The sequence below is a fragment of the Anser brachyrhynchus genome (genome assembly GCF_964034855.1).
Source record: "Anser brachyrhynchus genome assembly, chromosome: 3".
NCBI lineage: Eukaryota > Metazoa > Chordata > Aves > Anseriformes > Anatidae > Anser > Anser brachyrhynchus.
In genome coordinates this window covers 122,890,805-122,908,909 of record NC_137696.1, presented here as the reverse complement: position 1 = coordinate 122,908,909, position 18,105 = coordinate 122,890,805, and the positions used below count along the sequence as shown (strand labels likewise).

At 47.5% G+C, this 18,105-nt stretch overlaps 3 protein-coding genes across 4 annotated transcripts; all 3 read right to left on the bottom strand.

Moving 5' to 3' along the window:
- Positions 1-367: 367 nt before the first annotated feature.
- On the bottom strand, positions 368-2,574 carry DEFB125 (defensin beta 125). Its single transcript, XM_080586071.1, has 2 exons — positions 2,413-2,574; positions 368-618 (listed from the first exon to the last, which is right to left on the bottom strand). Exons 1-2 carry the CDS (start codon positions 2,471-2,473, stop codon positions 497-499), a joined length of 183 nt encoding a protein of 60 aa, XP_080442197.1. The 5' UTR covers positions 2,474-2,574; the 3' UTR covers positions 368-496.
- A 4,607-nt stretch (positions 2,575-7,181) lies between these two features.
- LOC308192466 (gallinacin-12-like) lies at positions 7,182-10,818 on the bottom strand. 2 transcript variants are annotated; one of them, XM_080586066.1, is made up of 4 exons: positions 9,201-10,818; positions 8,338-8,454; positions 8,119-8,252; positions 7,182-7,634 (listed from the first exon to the last, which is right to left on the bottom strand). In XM_080586066.1, the coding sequence occupies exons 1-4, from the start codon at positions 9,365-9,367 to the stop codon at positions 7,486-7,488; spliced, it is 567 nt and encodes a 188-aa protein (XP_080442192.1). In that variant the 5' UTR covers positions 9,368-10,818; the 3' UTR covers positions 7,182-7,485. The 2 variants fall into 2 exon arrangements, with proteins under 2 accessions (XP_080442192.1, XP_080442193.1); XM_080586067.1 differs by having other exon boundaries at positions 8,382-8,454; positions 9,201-9,331.
- Positions 10,819-14,239: 3,421 nt separating this feature from the next.
- On the bottom strand, positions 14,240-16,677 carry LOC308192785 (gallinacin-11-like; the record flags this gene model as incomplete). The annotated part of the gene is made up of 3 exons (XM_080586697.1): positions 14,240-14,802; positions 15,562-15,690; positions 16,620-16,677. The coding sequence occupies 3 exons, from the start codon at positions 16,675-16,677 to the stop codon at positions 14,672-14,674; spliced, it is 318 nt and encodes a 105-aa protein (XP_080442823.1). The 3' UTR covers positions 14,240-14,671.
- Positions 16,678-18,105: the final 1,428 nt, after the last annotated feature.

Below are 18,105 nucleotides of genomic sequence, written 5' to 3'. Positions count from 1 at the left end.
CACGGTGAGTTTCTCTTTTGATGTAAACCTCCCGCTGTGCATGCAAGACCTCACATGAGAGTTGCTCCATGCAGAAACAAAATCGTGGATTCCCAGAATCGTAGATAGAGCAGGAGAAGTGGTTGACAAAGGCTGTGACAAGCAGTGGCATGGGCTAGGAGAGAGGCTGCACGGCTGCTTTGGGCAAGGCCCATGGAAGGACACCGAGCTCCCCGTGGTCCTCTGCCACATCTGCAGACGCTTTGGCCACCCCGGCGCATCCCATCCTCCCTCCATGACTCCGTGTGTGCAAAGGAACCAAACCCCAAGCACGGGGCAGGACAATCCTTCTCGGGGGGAACGCAGCTGCACTCCAGACGCAGGAGGATATAGAAAACCAAGAGGTTTATTGGTGGTGGACCAACCCAGCTGCGGATGTGGATGGCAGTGTCTGACAGCAGCTCCTACGGACAGTTTTGGTGCCCAGGGTGCCGGATCTGTCCCACTATGGTCGCTCTCACCTGCAGCAGCGCAGGCGGCCGTTGCTGCAGCTCCCAGCCCAGCGCTCCATGTGGAAGCAGAGCCTCCGGCAGTGCCCGTGGTTGTTCCTGCACTGCTGGCTGTCCGAAAGGCCTCTTGCTGCAGGGGAAAAAGAGGACGGAGACACACGCTTAGCGGACCCGGGAACCCACCTGGAGCTCCCCATGGTGTCAATGGCTGAGCAACCAGTGCTTGAGGTTGGAACCGGGAGCTTCAGCCTGCTTCGTGGTGAAGGGCAGATGTGTTTTGGGAGGAAAACCTCCTTACACCAAGCCCAGCAAGTCTCCTAACAGCCAGCCTAGGAGAGGTGCCTGGCTTTGGGCTGGATGAGTCAGGGGAGGCAGATCCCTTGGGCAACACCAACAGTCAGAGATGTGGTTTTTGGAGCTGGTGTTTTATCAGCTGGTGGTTTTGGAGCTGGAATTATTATTATTATTATTATTGTTATTATTATTATTATTATTATTATTATTATTATTTTGTTAAGTCTTCCTGTTTTGATAAAGAAGGTGTATGCTGCTTTTCCTTACACATGGCAAGAGTACTAAGTTTGGGGGTTCTGGAGGGATGCCCTGATGGGTATGCACCACCAGAGTGGGCAAGCCCTTCCCTCTCCTCCTTTTATCCCTAGGGCTTAAGTTAATTAAATGAGAGTGTAAATACACAGAGGAAGGAATTCTCCTCTTCTTGATTGTCTGGGTTGATTTCACAGAATCACAGAATCACAGAATTGAAGGGGTTGGAAGGGACCTCGAAAGATCATCAGGTCCATCCCCCCTGCCAAAGCAGGTTCCTTAGAGCAGGCTGTCCAGGTAGGCGTCCAGACAGGCCTTGAATATCTGCAGAGAAGGAGACTCCACAACCTCCGTGAGCAGCCTGTCCCAGGGCTCTGTTACCCTCACCGTGAAGAGGTTTTTTTGCATGTTGGTGCGGAACTGCCTGGGCTCCATTTTGTGGCCATTACCCCTTGTCCTGTCCCCACAAACCACTGAAAAGAGGTTGGCCAAATCCCTCTGTCTCCCACACCTCAGGTATTTTTACACATTGATGAGATCCCCTCTCAGTCTTCCTTTCTCCAGGCTGAACAGACCCAGGTCTCTCAGTCTTTTTTCATAGGGCAGATGCTCCAGGCCCCGTATCATCTTTGTGGCCCTCCGCTGGACTCTTTCCAGGAGATCCCTGTCTTTTTTGTACTGGGGAGCCCAGAACTGGACACAGTACTCCAGGTGAGGCCTGACCAGGGTGGAGTAGAGGGGGAGGATCACCTCCCTTGACCTGCTGGCCATGCTCCTTTTAATGCACGCTGGCCACACTCCTTTTAATTTCCACAGCAGCTACACCATTATAGTCCTAGTGATACCATAGTGACCTTAGAGCAGAGTGAGACCTGAAGTCCTAACACAGATACAAAAGAAACCAATCAAAAAGCTCAAAAAGCCCAGCCAAAGCTTCTCTATTCAAACAGAATCCCATAAGAAAAGAGGCAAAAAAACAAACAAACAAACAAAAAAGAATTTTAGGTTTTCCCCCCACTTCCCTTCCCCAGAAAGATGCCTTTTGATTTCACGGGGTTCTCCTTGTTTTGTAGGGGATCAGGCTTGTGCCCTGGTCAGGAGCAGAGCTCAAGCTCCTGGCTTCGGCTCAGCATTTCGGGGAGGGATGTGAGAGGATGGAGAGGAGAAGACATAAAGCCCATGAATTTGGGACACCTGCATCCAGGAACTTTGTGGAGATAATTTCAGACAAAATTTGTTCCTGGGAAGCAAGACTCAGGTCAGCCTTGACTTGGCTAGACTTGAGGGCTCTGTCATGTCCTTTTCTACCTGGGGGTAGGGAGCTGCCTTTCCTCTTCTCTCAGTCCTGCAGAAACCCCTGCAAATATTTTGTCCTTACCGGGAACATCCTGGAGGAGGAGAATGACAATGATTGCAAAGAGCAGCTGGAGGATCCGCATGGCTGAGCGTGGGTGGGTGTTCCCCGTGGGGAGGAGTGAAGGGCTGTAAAGAGATAAAGAAGAGGGAAAATCCGGGATTTATAGGGCTGGGGGGTTGTGTAATGCTGCTGGACGGGAGGGAACTTTGTTAATCGCATGTGCATTTCAACACGACAGCAAACAGTTGCACTGGGATGTGCCCAGTCCTGGACATATCATTTTACGGGGGGGGAAGAAGAAGGAAAAAAACAACAGGGTTTTGTCAACAAACTGCACCGAGCACTGGGGAGGCTGCTTCTGGTTGCTGCTGGAGCCAGGATGTTGGGGCTGACTGAGTCTGGCTCTTCTCGTGTTTGTAGGCTCGAGCATGAGATGTTGAAAACCCGTCCAAGCATTTGCAGGATCAAAGTTTTGTGCCTTTTTATTTGTTTATTTATTTATTTAATTTCTAGCTCCCAGTCTCTGCCCTTAGCACTGACCAAATCGAGCTTGAAAAAATCCAGAGTCCCCTCCCCAGCACTCCCTGACAGCGCAAGGTTAGCTTGAAAAGCAGGGGATCCTTAAAAATCAAAGGTCTGTTTGCATTTCCCAAGTTCTGGGCTGCAAAGTGATCACTGGCAAAGCTTTTGTTTACAGCTGTCAAGAAAAAATAGCAATTCCACATATTCCTTTGTGGATTTATTGAATAGGAAAGCCGGAGCATGTCTCTGCAATTAGCAGGAGCAGGAGCTTTAGGAAAAGCCTGTATATCACAGATCACCCTTGGTTTGTTTTAGTTCTCCGGGTCAGTTCCAGGAAATTAGTAGACATGGGACCTGAATTTCAACTTCAGCAAACAACACAAAGCAAATAGAAAGCAGAAATCTCCCATAAACAGAAAAGAAAAAGAAAAAAAAAAAGTGGAAGAAGAAACAGAAACCTCACAAAGGATTCTTTTTACAGCAGTGAAGCAGCAGAGGGCATCACTAACTCCTCCGTTTTCCCTCTGCAAGTCACTTTGATGGCCTTTTATTTGCAGGTTGGGTGAAAACTGTAAAACTCAGGCTGCTTGAGGGGAACAAGGATCACCTTCATCAAACAGTGCAGTAGGGAGCCCTTTGCCAGCTGGACTTTGGGTCATGGGACACCAAATGTTTAAACAACATGTGCAACCTGGAGCAAGATTTGGGAAAAGAGAAAGGGGCCCTGGAAATCTTGGGGTGCTTTGCACGTCCGGTGGCACTGCCTGGTGCTTGCAGCTGCGGTGAGCATGCTTTGGGAAAAGGAGCCAAACCCGGCCGATACCAAAAAAAGCAGATTTCCCCCAGAAACTGGGGGCAGGAAGTCTCTGTCCCCCAGGCAATGGCTCTGACGGCAGCTGGGCTTGCTCCCTCCTGCGTGGTCCTTGCGCCTTGCTGGACTCAGCCTCTGTTGAGCCTCTCCAGCTCTTCCTCACTCCCAAACCTGCCAACAGATGTTTTTTTTTTTTTTTTTCAGAGCCCAGAGCACACAAAGGATGGTTTGTGCTCGGCAACAGAACTTCGCTCCTGGGTGTCTCAGGGGCTGGGGGGCTGGGGAGGAGTCAGGTCAATCCCCGTCCTCCCCAGGACCCCAAATGGGAGGGGAGTCCCCACCATCAGGACCTGGAGAGCCCAGGCTTTAAAATTCAGCCTGGGATATATTTACAGCAGTGCAGATGACCACAGCAGTAAATCTGCAGGGGCAAACGCTTCGGCAATTGGAAAGTCTCCTGGAGCCCAACACCATCTTGTGATGCCTCCCCATCCTCCTTTTTCACCAAACCCTGAGAAAAACAAGCACAAGTACAGAACCTCAGAAAAAGGGACCACGGGCTCAGCTTGGGATCAGGTCTGGCCCACAAACTCACCATGGCCGTGGGCAGGTTTTCATTACAGACCGCAATGACATCCATCCTCACCAAACCAGGGGACCGGCTGTCTCCTGCCGTAACAGCGGCCATGAGGGAAGGCCTCAGGTACAGTAAGAACAACACATCTGTGACATTTATCCTAGCTTTCGTCCAACTCAGACTTTTCTTCTGTGGGGAGGGAAGTTTTATATGGTAAATTATCATGCCACCATAAAATCAATTGCTAAATTTGGCTCCCCCTGGTTTCCCCATAGTTATTGTTCATGACTAGGCCATGAGCAGTAAGGCCTCAGCACGTTTCAGGAGACTTTCCTGATCCTCCAAACTTCTCCTAAATAACCCTATGCCAGTCCTGCTTTGCAGGAGAAGCTTCTGGTGTGAACCTCTGCCCAGCAGGCTGTCATGCCTCCTGTCCAACATGAGCCTGCTGGAGGTTTTGGGGGATAATGCCAAAATCCTATGCGTGCTCAGGCCTACAAACATCTGGTGAGTCATAGCCACCCAAAACTGAATGGTTTGGGTTGGAAGAGACCTTATAGACCATCTAGTCCCAACTCCCTGCCTCGTGCAGGGATGCCACCCACTAGATCATGTTGCCCAGGGCCTCATCCAGCCTGGTCTTGAGCACCTCCAGGGACTGGGCATCCACTACATACATCCAGAACAAATAGGTCTTCAAGTCCTTGAGATGTCTTAGTTCTCAGTGAAGTTGGTGGAGATCTAGCATTCATTCCAGTTGCCTAAACAGACATTTATCATTTGGGATGCTCTGGGGCACCTGAGACATCCGTACTGGGCTGGTAGGTGTGGTGCCAGACCTGTGTCCCCAGGACGTGAGGGGCTTGCCCACAAGTATGAAGCTCACCTTGCCCACACAGGACTCCGTTTGACCATCGTCCTGGCGCAGATTACACAGCCCTGTTTAACAATGGCATTTTAAGAGCGGGATTTATTTTCTCTGCCAAACAAACACTGCCGTGTTGCCTGGGAACAGCAAACAAATTCCGGTGAGTGGGACGTTCAGCCATGTGTTGGGAGCTAACATCTCCAGTTATTCAGGAGGCTCGTGCTGGTCAATACACCAGGCATGAGGGTAGGGCTCTACCCTGGCTGTCCGCATGGCTGCAGGTGCCTTTTTCTTCCCTTGGGTTACAGGATACACCATCCTGAGGGTAATCAGTTGGAGCAGCATCCCATACACTCACACCAAAGCATCTTATACTGATGATTAAGCAGCTCCTCATGGGCTGGTGACTGGGTGCAGTGTCTCTGGAGAATTAATGGGTCTTCAAGAAACCACGGGGAAGGGTTTTGTGGAGTCCCTGGACTGCAGCGTGCTGTTCTCCACACTCCATCTCTGTCCTTGGTCCTTCCTCTCCCTGCCTCTGTGTCCATTCATCTTATTTATCATGCAGAAATGGCAACAAATCTTTGGCTTTTTTTTTCTTTTCTTTTTTTTTTTTTTTTTCTGGGGTTTGTTTTGGATCATTTCTGGCCAGATCAGTGAGCAAAGGAGCACACAACTCAGGGAGAGTGGGATCGTGCCTTTTAGCAGCAGTTTGCATTTATTGTCACATTACTGCCAGAGGTGTAATGCTGCCTGTAAGCTGCCTGAGCATTTCCACCTTACCTTAATTGAAATTTGGCTGGCTGATTGCTTCAAAACCTATTGGGGGCAGGCGGCCTAGCATCTGGCAGGGAGATTCACAGGATGAGCTGCATGAGCTCATCTGCTGCACTTTTTCAGGAAAACAGGCTATAAATATGGTGGCTAGCGGTCCCCAGATAAGAGGCGCGAACCACAAACTTTGTGGACGAAGCTGAGAACAGAGCTGTTTGATTTGGAAGGGCGCCTCGACTTAAACCCCTGCCTGTGCCGTGTCCATACAGCAGCGCGTGCTGGCGAGCCGGGCTGGAGTCGGTCGGAGCTGGGGAGGAATTTGGCTCCGGGCTCAGCCCCATCTGTTTTCAGTGGCGGTTCCCAAGCCAACAGCCGGCGCTCCTGTCCATCTCTCCAGCCGCTGGGAGCACCGGGGAAGCGCTGGCGTCTCCCCGCGTGCCTCGGTGTCCCGGACCGTGCTCTGCCTGTGCTGGGATGACCCCTGGAGAGGATCCGGGCTGCTCGTGAATTCATCCTCAAGTCGGGTGAATTCATCGTTGGACCTCTAGCGATGGGTCCTGACCCTGGTGAGGTCAATGGGAATTTTCCTGTTTGATTCATCCCAGCAAGAATTTCATCTCCCAGGGAGGACTTTTCCCTGGCTCTGGCCAATGCCTCAGCTAACTGGCATAGCTCCCTCATTACATCATTGTTTGCTTGCTTTCACAGAACTGATCGACCCAGAGGGAAGTGTTTTTACCTGGAAGGAGAGACCAAGAGCAATCTGGCAAACGGGGGGATCAAAATTTCACGCCACAAAAGCACAGAAGGGCCAAGAGTGGAACTGGAGAGCTAATGGATTTCGGCTGAGGCAGCTTACGTGCAGAAAGCTGCATAAAATCTGATTTATTTTTTTTTAATGATTGCATCAGGTGCAAACATTCTAATTGCTTTGAGATGTTGCTGGGTGACTACAGAGAAAGGGAGGAGCACCAGAAATTCAGCCTACAGGTGAGGAGACCAGCCAAGGGCAACACTGCATCACTTTCGTATCCCTTCCTCCACTTAAAGCAAGCAAGCCTGGTGTCTTCCTCCCTTTTGCTGCTTCATGGAAGAGGGATGAACCCAGGACACCCCTACTATAGCTGTTGCACTGGAAGTGATGGAGAAGAAGGATGCATCCCCTCCTGGAGAGTGGCAGAGCATGTCCCTAGCAGCGGCTGTGCTGGGTGCCAGCCGCAGTCACAGATGGGCACTCATTCTGCTAAACCTCAGGTTTATTGTTTCGGGGTAAGGAGAAAGGCAGTTCCTCACCTGCGCATGACAGGTAACAACCAGACGCCAAAAGGGGCAGATATATAACCTGGGTGGCTTTAAAAAGTCACAGTGAAAGGAAAAAAAGATGTGTTGAGAAGTCCACAAGCGAATGCACAGCCTCAGGGAGCTGGAGCAGGGAAGCCACTGCCATAGAAAGGCACAGGATTTCCTCCCCAGCCGCAGCCTGTTCCTCACCAGCAGAGCCTGCAGCTCTCCACGTGCTGCAGCTTGCCCTTTTGGCCACCTTTAGCTCTTCACGGTGGTCAGTGGCAGACTTTTACAGCAGAGAATGATGGGCTCGAAGCAGTACTTGGCCAGGTATTCGCCAGGGATGCAGTTCCCCACGCGGCACAAGCCCCCTTCGTGGTTACAGCTGTCCGGCCCGTGTGCGTGCCCTGTGGAAAGAAGCAGCGAGGTGGTGGGAAAATGCCCGAGCTAGCAAGGTGAGAAAATACAAGTTGGTGGAGTTTCCCAGGGCACCGTGTGCCTAGCCAAGCCAACGCCGGGAGCGTGCACGGAGCTGGGCATGCACGACTGCAGCGAGCGCTCCCAGGATCCCCATCCCAGCATCAAATGCAGCCTGGAGAAGAGAAGAAACATTCTCCTGGAGCATCCAAAAATTGAGCCCAGAGCAGAAGGCATTTCTGAGGATTCCCTGGCCGGTCTGCTCCCAGAAAGGCAGTGCATTGCCCCATATTTGCATTACCCATGGGAATTAAATCGCACATTTTACCATTTTAGCCACTATCTCATCCAGAAGCCTGAGGACACCTTCCCCCCTCAATACCTCTGGCATTTTGATGTGATCATACAGCAAAGAAAGCTTTTTTCCTCTTCCCAGCTACCTCTGCTTACCACCCTCAGCCTGCCTGGTCTTACCGTGAGCGATCAGGGAGATGAAGATTAAAATGAGCCCGAGGATCCCCATTGCTTGGGTTCTGCTGGAGAGCAGCAGGGCTGAGCGGGGGATTTTGCAGAAGTCTCTGCGTGCTGTTGGCAAGCGGGATGGCATCCTGGAGGAAAGAAGGAGGGAGCGGGCAGGAGTTAATTATAGCCCCGTGACATTCCCTGCTCAGCAACCCTCCGTGTCGCTCTGACCCAGTGCTGCGGCTCCAAACAATGCTGCCTTGCTTCGTGCTCACCGGTGGTCGGCTTCCCCGCTTCCTCCGCCTGGCAGCTGGCATGTGGGGCTGGAAGGCTGCCAGCTGTAGACAGCTACATGAAAAAAAAATAATAATAAAAAAGAAAAAGAAAAAGAAAAAGAAAAGGAAAAAGAAAAGGAAAAAGAAAAAGAAAAAGAAAAAGAAAAAGAAAAAGAAAAAGAAAAAGAAAAAGAAAAGAAAAGAAAAGAAAAGAAAAGAAAAGAAAAGAAAAGAAAAGAAAAGAAAAGAAAAGAAAAGAAAAGAAAAGAAAAGAAAAGAAAAGAAAAGAAAAGAAAAGAAAAGAAAAGAAAAGAAAAGAAAAGAAAAGAAAAGAAAAGAAAAGAAAAGAAAAGAAAAGAGAAGAAAAGAAAAGAAAAGAAAAGAAAAGAAAAGAAAAAAGAAAAGAGAAGAGAAGAGAAGAGAAGAGAAGAGAAGAGAAAAGAAAAGAAAAGAAAAGAAAAGAAAAGAAAAGAAAAGAAAAGAAAAGAAAAGAAAAGAAAAGAAAAGAAAAGAAAAGAAAAGAAAAGAAAAGAAAAGAAAAGAAAAGAAAAGAAAAGAAAAGAAAAGAAAAGAAAAGAAAAGAAAAGAAAAGAAAAGAAAAGAAAAGAAAAGAAAAGAAAAGAAAAGAAAAGAAAAGAAAAGAAAAGAAAAGAAAAAAAGAAAAGAAAAAAGAAAAGAGAAGAGAAGAGTTGAGTTTAAAAAAAGAGAAGATAAACTAAACTAAACTAAAATAACATAAAAAATAAATAAAATAAAACTAAATAAACTAAACTAAATAAATAAATTAAAAACAAAACAAAATGCAATAAAATAAAATACCATAAAATATAATAAAAAAGAGATGCGGGGTTTCTTCTGTCCTTCACCAGCAGCCAGCGAAGAGCCCGGGGAGGTGCTGGGCTGGGTGGCAGCAGCCTCCTGGGACAGGCTCCTGAGGAGCTGCAGGGAGGAGAGCCTAGGAGTGATTCCTTTTGATCCGAGCCCATGTGAATATTTTCCCCAACTGAAACCTGGCCGTCATTCCCCTGCCAAAAAGGCCACCCCGGCTCTGGCTTCCGAGGAATTTGGGAGGCTTCATTCCTGAGTGTGCTGACCACACAGCCCTGGTGGAGGAGGTGGCTGGTTACCTCGGCAGCGCACCATCTGATGGGAATTATGTGACAGATATGTAGCTCTGGCTGTAAAATCAGCGTGCAGTACTCCAGCTACCCTTGCCTGGCTGCTGCCTGTGCTGTTCCTTTAGCTGTGTTCATATAATTGCTCCTGTGAATGCATCCTAAGCCGGATAGCTGAAGGATCGAGGTTAAAAATTCCCTTCTCCATCATAAAATGTTGATTCAGATGCACTGAATAGAACAAGCATGCTGTCCTGTATTGGTAACCACAAGGAGCCTGATTTACATCACTGAAGATGCCCAAATTCTGGGGATTTCTGCGTGAGTGACAGTGGCAGACAGGACACTCTGAAAGCCCAGCAGGATAGCCCAGGACAATTCAAGTGACACCAGTGCCTAGGTGGGGGCAACTAAAGCCAAGAAGGATAAAAGACAAATTTTATTGACTCTTTTAGGGTCAAATGGGTTAAAACATCTTGTTAGAAGGCTGGCCAGTCCTGATACAAGGCGGTCAAGTGCTAGCACACCCCTCATTTTCTTTATCCAGGTCTGGGAGAAGAGGGTACACATCTGAGCATCTCTTGTGGCTGAATGACAGGCCAAAGGGTTGACATGGAAGGGAGAGGACAAATTGCAGTCTTCTCAAAAATAACTCCCCCGCTTCTTTTTTTTAACCTCTAGGGCTCTCAAGTCATCAGGAAAACTCAGGAACTTATAGCTCCGTGTGTGCCCAAATGCTTTGCTGAAGCAGGGCACAACTGCTTGCCCAAGGGTACTTATGTCCTCTGGTTATTTGTATATCCGGGTTTGGTTTGCAAATGATTTCAAATGATTTCCCCACTATCTTCCTTTCCATCTCCTGTCTGACGCAAAACATGGTCATCGATCCCCACCCCTCCAGAGCACCTTCCCCAGAAAGGAAGGTGAGTGCAGAACATCTTAAAGTCCGACAATATTCTGGCGCTGACAGGCCTTTGGTTAAACCCAGTGCTGTCAGAATCAGGGGTGACAAGGAGAACGGATGGGTTTTGTACTCACCCCAGATCATATATGAAAAATATTGGAGCGTGGCACATAAACTTCACCAATAATGCCCCAGATGCGCAGTGCTGACAGTGTGCCCACCTCTTCTGTGCAAGGAATCCCTCTGGACTCATTTACTGCGTCCCTAGGACACCCATTCTGTGTCAGTGTGGGTACCCTGCCCCAAATCCCGAGCTACCTGTGGGATTTCCCTCCACACCATGCTCCATAATGTATGTGGAAAGAACAACACCTCACCCCACAAGCCAGGGTCCCTGTAGGACAGATGATTCCCCTGGAGGAGAAGAGCTGGGTGCTCTCATCCCCCGCTGCTTTTGTGGACCTTGGCTTGTGTCTCAGTTGTGTCCTTACTAACCAGGGGGTGGGTGGTGGGACAAGGGGGGACCTTGGTGCCCCCCATCCTATCTCTATACACCTGCACCGTGCTCCTTGGGTCACCTGCTGAGATGTGCATGCTTCCAGCAGTGGAACTAAGGCGAGGAAATGAGAAAGAAATCAGAGAAGCAAAGCAGAAGGAGCTTAATGTCCCAAAGTCCTTCTAAGTAGGATTTTTTTTTCTCCAGTGAAAGCAGAACTGCAAAGTTTTTCAAACCCAAACCAAAGCCTCAGGATGACTTTCCAACAGGTGACCCACCAGGCTGCTGGACCTGCCCTCCTGTTTGGTGTCGTGGCCTGTAAACAGCTCAGCAGGGCTCTCAGAGCCACTGCTATTGATTGATTCAGTATTGCTTTAACCCTCCTGCCTTAGAAAAGTCACGTAACTCTAAAAAGTAACTAATAAGTTGGCAGTGTTTGTGGCTGGTGTGTTGTGTGATGAGGGACGTAACTAAGCAGGCAAAACCAGGCAACCACCCTGCACAAGTGTAAACTTGTACAAACAATTGGTTGCGGTCCAAAAGAGAAAAAAATAAAAAAAAAAAAAGAAAAAAAAAGGAAATGCTTCATCACACCATCTCCCAATCTTAGGGGAAAAGCAAAAAACACCTTTCAAAGGTGGGCCAGGGAGCTAAAATTCATGGCTCCATTTGTTATCTGATTGCCTGAGTCAGTGGGGAGGAGGTTCCTGGCTCACAGAGCTGCCTGGTTTCCACAGACCATCAAGTATGTGTCAGCAAAGAGTTTTCTCAGCCTGCACGGAGCTTTGGAAGATGCTGCTTTTGGTTTGGGTCTGGATAAAGGTTTGTGTGCTCAAACCTGTCTGGCTTTCCCATCTGTGCCAGCTGGATTTCAGCGTGCAGATCTTGCTCTGCCCGTGTCCATCAGCCACCACAGAGGCAGGGAAATGGTGGAGTGACTCAAGATTAATTGCTTTCAGTCCTGTAAAGCGATGTGATGCTGATAAGCAAGACCAGGCAAATCAGGAGGACGGTAAAGAGAGGGAGCTCTGCAAGCCACTGTTTCCTTCCATTGACTCCTCCACAGCACGATGCCTGGTGAGAGGCAGAGAGCCGGCGACAGCAGCTTCCTACAGTGCCTCAGACATGCTCATTGACACACTTTCCTCAAAAACCTCAGTTTCTTGTGAAATGAAAGAATATAGGCTCCTCCTGCCCACTTCTGAAGCAGACGAGCCATCTGCAGCTATACTTCTTGCTCTTGCTTGTTCTTCCAAGACTCCTCCAGGAAATGCTGCTGACATTTAAAGCTCCTAATATAACTCAAATCAACTGGTGCAGGCAGAACATAAGCTTGTTCTGACGTCTACCACATAATACTTATATATTTGTGGCTTTTTTCCTCTCTTGAGGGATTTTTTTCCCCTCTGTGTAGTTGTATTAATTGCTCTCCTTCTTGTCTAGCCAAAATTACAAAGGGCAGCCTACAGTCAAAGCCCAACTGCTTAAAAAAACGATAAATAATTTCTAAATCTTTCTTCCCCATTACTAATCCATGCTAGATTAAAAAATTTGTGGCTTTGGGAAAGGTTCCATTCTTTCCAGCTGTAAGACACACACATCTGCCTGATTCATGGCACAATCTCAGGGAATACCTATGTAAAACACATCTTGAGCTGCCAGCAATAGACTTGGAAGAAAACACCCTCAGAGGTATTAAAAGAGTGCAAAGAATTCATTGAGGAAACCAGTTAAATTAGAAAATCAGTTAAACTGATTTAATTTAAACTGATTAAACCCTTGCACCAGCTGGAAGCTTTCTCTGGGCATCATTGCAAGAAGGGTGTTTGTAGGGTGGACACACGGGACACCATGTTTTCAGGAGGACACCATGAGTCTCTAGATGCTAATGAGAGGCCGATTTGGGCTGAAAAAGGACATAAATTTCCCATGTATTATTACGTATAAGGGCGTATTACCTGTGGGACATTTCTTGGAGAGTATGTATATGCATATGGCTTGTGTCCAGCTCACCGGACTGATTAAGCATTGGAGACTGGCATCTGTATGCACCCATGAGACTTAAAATTTATCTTGATTTACATCTTCCTCGCTTACCTGTCTGTTTATGTCTTCAGAGAGCTTTGGCAGGAAAGAAATACCAGTCGTATTAACATTTGGGACCAATACACAAGCACAGTCAAGTGGCATTTTTTTGGCAGAGAAGCAGGAGTTTTCATGTATAGGCATAAAGCGTACATAGTGAAAAAAAAATAAAAAAAAGGAAAAAAAAACTTATAAGAACAAAGAACTTTGTGTTAATTTCCACATTTGTAAGCAGTGCATACATAGGTTTCTTTTCAGTACTTCCTTGTAAGAAATATTGCTGTGACTGAGTTTCAGAAGCATTCACAGGGCGTGAATTTCAAGAGTGTTTGTTCAAACATTTCTGCAAAAATAAATAAATCTTTATTAATTGACAATAAACCAGAAATACTTGAGCTCTCAGCTAATCAGGAAGGGTGTACCACATGGACAGTGTGGAACAGATTTGGAATATTCCCACCAGTTGAAGCAACCCATGAAACACATCTATATTAGGTAGAGAAAGGACAGCATTCAACAAAATCCCAGTTCCCTTCTACCAAGCCTGTATGTGTGGTATTTCCGTGTCTGTTTAGACAAACTTACACCGTTTCCTTGTTACACAGGTTATACATTTCCATTAAACCCTGTGCAGAGAGGTTTAGGCCCCTAAATCAAACTACAGTGCCAAAAAAAGGTAGTTATTGCAATAGCAACGCTAGTGCGAGGCGGTCACTGAAAAGTCACTGTACCTATTTCTTTAGAAGGAAAAGATGTCATTGTCACAAATGGTCATCTTATTCCTGATGCAGAATTATGCAAAGAGGCTTTGCTTTGGAGCAAAGATAGGATGATCACATACCATTTTCTGAAAAATAGCTCTCTAAAAAAGGCCAATTAAATTGAGATTGCATCTGCTGGCACAGTTCTGCACAAATGATTCTAATTACTGAGAACTCGTGAGCTTTTTGCTCTGCAGACATCGGTTGCATCTTGAGAGGTGCTGACCTCCCCAAAAACCCTCTTGCCTGACAAAGGGCTGGAGAAGAGCTGAGCACATTCAGTATTTCCCAAGAATTGTCTAACTGCATCCAAGGAATGAAACCAAAGAGTGCATTTTGGAGGAAGACGCCAACCAAAGGCTTCCAACCACAACAGAGCTGGGTCTTCCCACCACAGCCTGATCCAGAGACAGCGCCTAGCCCAGGATCCCTGGAGCTACTGAGCAGCAAGGTCTCATCCTGGCTGCTGTGACATGCACCAGCAGTCTCAGGAAACCTCAACGTGCTGGGGGCTTTGCAGGCAGAACGACGGCAGCCGCCTTCCAGAAGGCTGCGAAGTTCAAGCAGGCAGGGAGCCCAAGTGCTGCACTACAAGCTGCATGGCAGGACAGAAGAGGGAGGGAGGTCGAGTCTAGATTACGAGGGGATGTGGTTTCCAAGGGCGTAACGGCTATGCTTCTGTGGATTTCTCTGCGTGGGTGTAAGGCAGAGACATTCTGCCTCTTTCTGAGCATTTATGTGACTGTTACACTCTTTGTTTAATATTTATTGCCTTCGTTATATAGATTAAAAAAAAACATATTGGCTGTAAGTAATTACATACTTCATATGTTGAGAAAGCCAGACAGCTTCTCTACAACACCAGGAAGAAAGCTTGTTTGTTTTCTTGTCCATGCATTTCTGTGGTTTTCTGCAGTTCTGCGAAGTCTTTATTGCGCTTCTTTGCAGCACTTCCATCCTTTGCGAGGGCAAAGTCCCAGCTGCCCTTGCAGACATTTGATTTTCGGAGGTACGCAATGGCCCCCTTCTTCTTGACAAGTATGGAGGTTTGATGTAGCGTCTGGAATGAAAAGGATTTAAATCAAAACAGAAAACATAATTGCATCGCTATCTGAACCACTGGCACTCTCATACATGGAGATTATCATGAAGTTCTGGTTCCTATGTCTTCAAATGTAAAGACACAAAGGACTATGGGGCTAATCAGAGCACTTCTGTAAGAAGAGAAATTTGTGGTCTACCAACTAAGAAAAGAAATAACTGAAGGAGGAATATTGTAAACTTATGAAGAAGATGGCTGCAGAATGACTATTTGTTCCATTTACAGTACAGAATGAAATCACAAGGGAAGAGGTTTTAAAACATACAGAATAAATTTGTAACTTAAGAGATAAAATCCAGTAAGGACTTTTAAAACACAAGGATGTCTAGATTTAAAAGTCCTGAGCTGCAAATTCATGAAAGCCGGGAGAATGTATGGGAAAGTGTAATTACACCCTTGTGGTGCTCATTATACTCATTTTGCAGCCACACAAACTAACTGTAGAGGAGCATCCACCTCTGGCCATGGTCAGATACAGGATGCTGGATGAACTCTAGGTCAGACCAGCACAGCAGGATATAAAGCATGTATAGACATAATGATATTCATTGACTACCGAGGAGCTCCAAAATAAGCAAGTCCAGAAAGGATTAGACAAATTTATGAGGAAGAGGTCAGCTGGGGCCTGTTAAACCCAGCAGTGTGGATGCAGTCAGCAGGCCCCCAACTAATCTCCTCTCCAAATGCTGCCTGCCCGGGCAGGGTTTCCACACGTACCTATGCAGCAGGTTTTCTGACGTTCAGAGCAAGTTCCGAATGCAGCAAATGGCGGTGGGCAGGCTTTTGGTTGGAAGCAGAAACCGTGGTAGCGAACACAACGTAAGGTGTCTTTGGGCAAGCCGAGACCTACAGGAAGAACAGCATTCCCACTTATGCTGCGGGATCAGTCCATTTCCCACGGTCTTCCTCCTCCTGAAACCCCGTGAACCCCTAATAGGGTTCTGATACAAATACCCCAAAAGCACAAGACAGATTCTCCAGAAGTTCTGAGAAGCCTCGTGGACCTCACAAGACTCCAAGGAAGGCCTTTGTACAACCAGCGAAAAAGATAGCTGTTGTTTCTGATCATATCCTGACCTTGATCATATCCTATCCTTTTAGTGGGCGGGGACAGCTCAGCCTTTGGATGCCCTTTAGTTCTGGGACTGCAGTGCTGCAGGTTGGTCATGGAAGGGACAGCAAGGTGCTTGTATGCCTTGAGATGTACCTATACCTTGCACAAAACCAAGTGTTGGGATCTGGTCCAGTTACAAGGGAGAGCAGACTTGCCCAGTTCCTTCCGTTTTTGAAAGCTTTACCCCAAGAAGGGGGAATTTCCTTAAATATGAAGAAGTTAGGCTAAAAGCACAGTCAGTAGATGAATTGGGGCAACAGAAGGGCTGAGGAAGGGGAGCCAGCATATTCACAGAGCCAACACAAACTTCTCTGGTGTAGTTCTACCTGAGTGATACAAGGGAATACCTCTGTCCCTTTCCTACAGTACTTAAAAGAGAGGACTTGTGACCCTGGGTTATGAAGAGGCGGATCATTTCCATGGTGCCTTCTTCCAGCAGTGCCACGAAAGGCCATAAAGAAACTTCAAGGAGTTTTGAGAAGCCAGCAACCCTGTTGTGGTTTAAGCAGGGCCTTCCGTCAGAAAGTTCTGGTTTGATATCTGGTCACTTTGGCTTCATCTTTCACTTCATTTCCAGGACTAATGGGGAGCGTCCCTAAAAGGAGTAGCAACAAGACTCTGACCCTGTAAATGCAGACCCCACATGGTTCTTGCCCCTTACCTGGAGCTGCCTGGAAGAGGAAGAGGAGAACAGCCACTAGGCAGGAGAAGAGCTTCATGGTAGGAGGTCCCAGCATAAGGAGACGGGACCACAGCACAGCAATGTGGAGCAGGGGAGGAAGGAGCACTCCTGCTTTATAGGGCTGTGGGAACAGAGCTGGCCGTCCGGGGACTTTGGCAGTGGTGAGCATGGAAGGCGGGCCACAGAGCCACGAGTACAGCTTGACCGCTGCACGCTGCTAAACCTGAACAATGGCAGAGGGGAACAAAAGCAAGCCGAGAGGTAGCTACACCTCCTTACCAAGCCACTGGGAAGGCCGCTTCTCAATATCGACCTGCCCAGAGAGCTTCATTACTTGTTAACCTCAAAGATCAAGATGATTGGGAACGGACTGCCTGGAGAAAGCCTGTCATCATTTTGGTGGGAGAGGAGGCACCCGGGAATGACAGGAGATTAATTGTGATATTGGCAATAGCAGAGGGCTCAAGGTGCTGCTGCAGTGTTTGCAGTCTCCATTCATCAATAACTAATTTTGTATGGAATTAGCCTACCCTGGAATTAAAATCTGAACCAACTAAATAACTAATTTTCTTTCTGAAAATATTAGTTGGCTTGACAATCTGGACTCAATGCCCTTGCCCATATGCATAGGCCTAACTCCTTTGGGCTGCTCTAGGGTTTCCAAAACTTCTCGTGGGACTACCACCTCAGATACAGAACCTCTGGGACAGTCTGCATATGACTACGGGGCAACTGGATGCCATTCATACCACCTAAAATTTGTGAGGCCAAATGCCCAATAGATTCAGACACTGAGATGTAAACACCTACATATAGTTGAGTAAGCACTATTTAATATTCTCCTAGGCTCCTGACTCATTCAGGACATCTTGGACCCTTTCCTTGAAACGACAGGAGTGGTTGACTTGCACCCTACCTGGTTTATCTTGGAAATGCTGGAAAATAAAGAAGAGCAGGGCAATCAGAAGATGTGAAGAAAGGTGAAATGCACAAGAAAGTGCAGATCTTGACAGACAACCATGTCTCCTGGATCCTGCGTTTGCTCGTTTTGCTCTCAGACACCTTGGAAAACACCCAGGTGGTGAGTTAACCCATCCAGGTCAAGCCAGCACACATCACAGGGCATTTCCATCTCCACTCTTGTTTCACTCAGAGCAAGCACCTGAACTTCAGCAGAATGTAGAAGAACTGAGAAGAGCTTACACCTCAGAGGTAGAGCAGCAGGTCAGTAAGGAAAGCTGCAGATTAGTTAAGGTTCAGGGGTTTACACTTGCATTCAGCCTGGAAGTGTTGTGCATCGTATGGAAAACACGTGTCAGTCAGAACGCACCAGCCTTTCTGGACAAAGCCCGTTCGGTTTTGTGAGGCGTTTAGGTGAAATCATGCAGAAAATGGCAGAAAGCCTTCCCAGGGAGGACTCAGCGTGTACCACTGCTCTCCCAGGCTTTGCTTCCTCAAGTCCAGA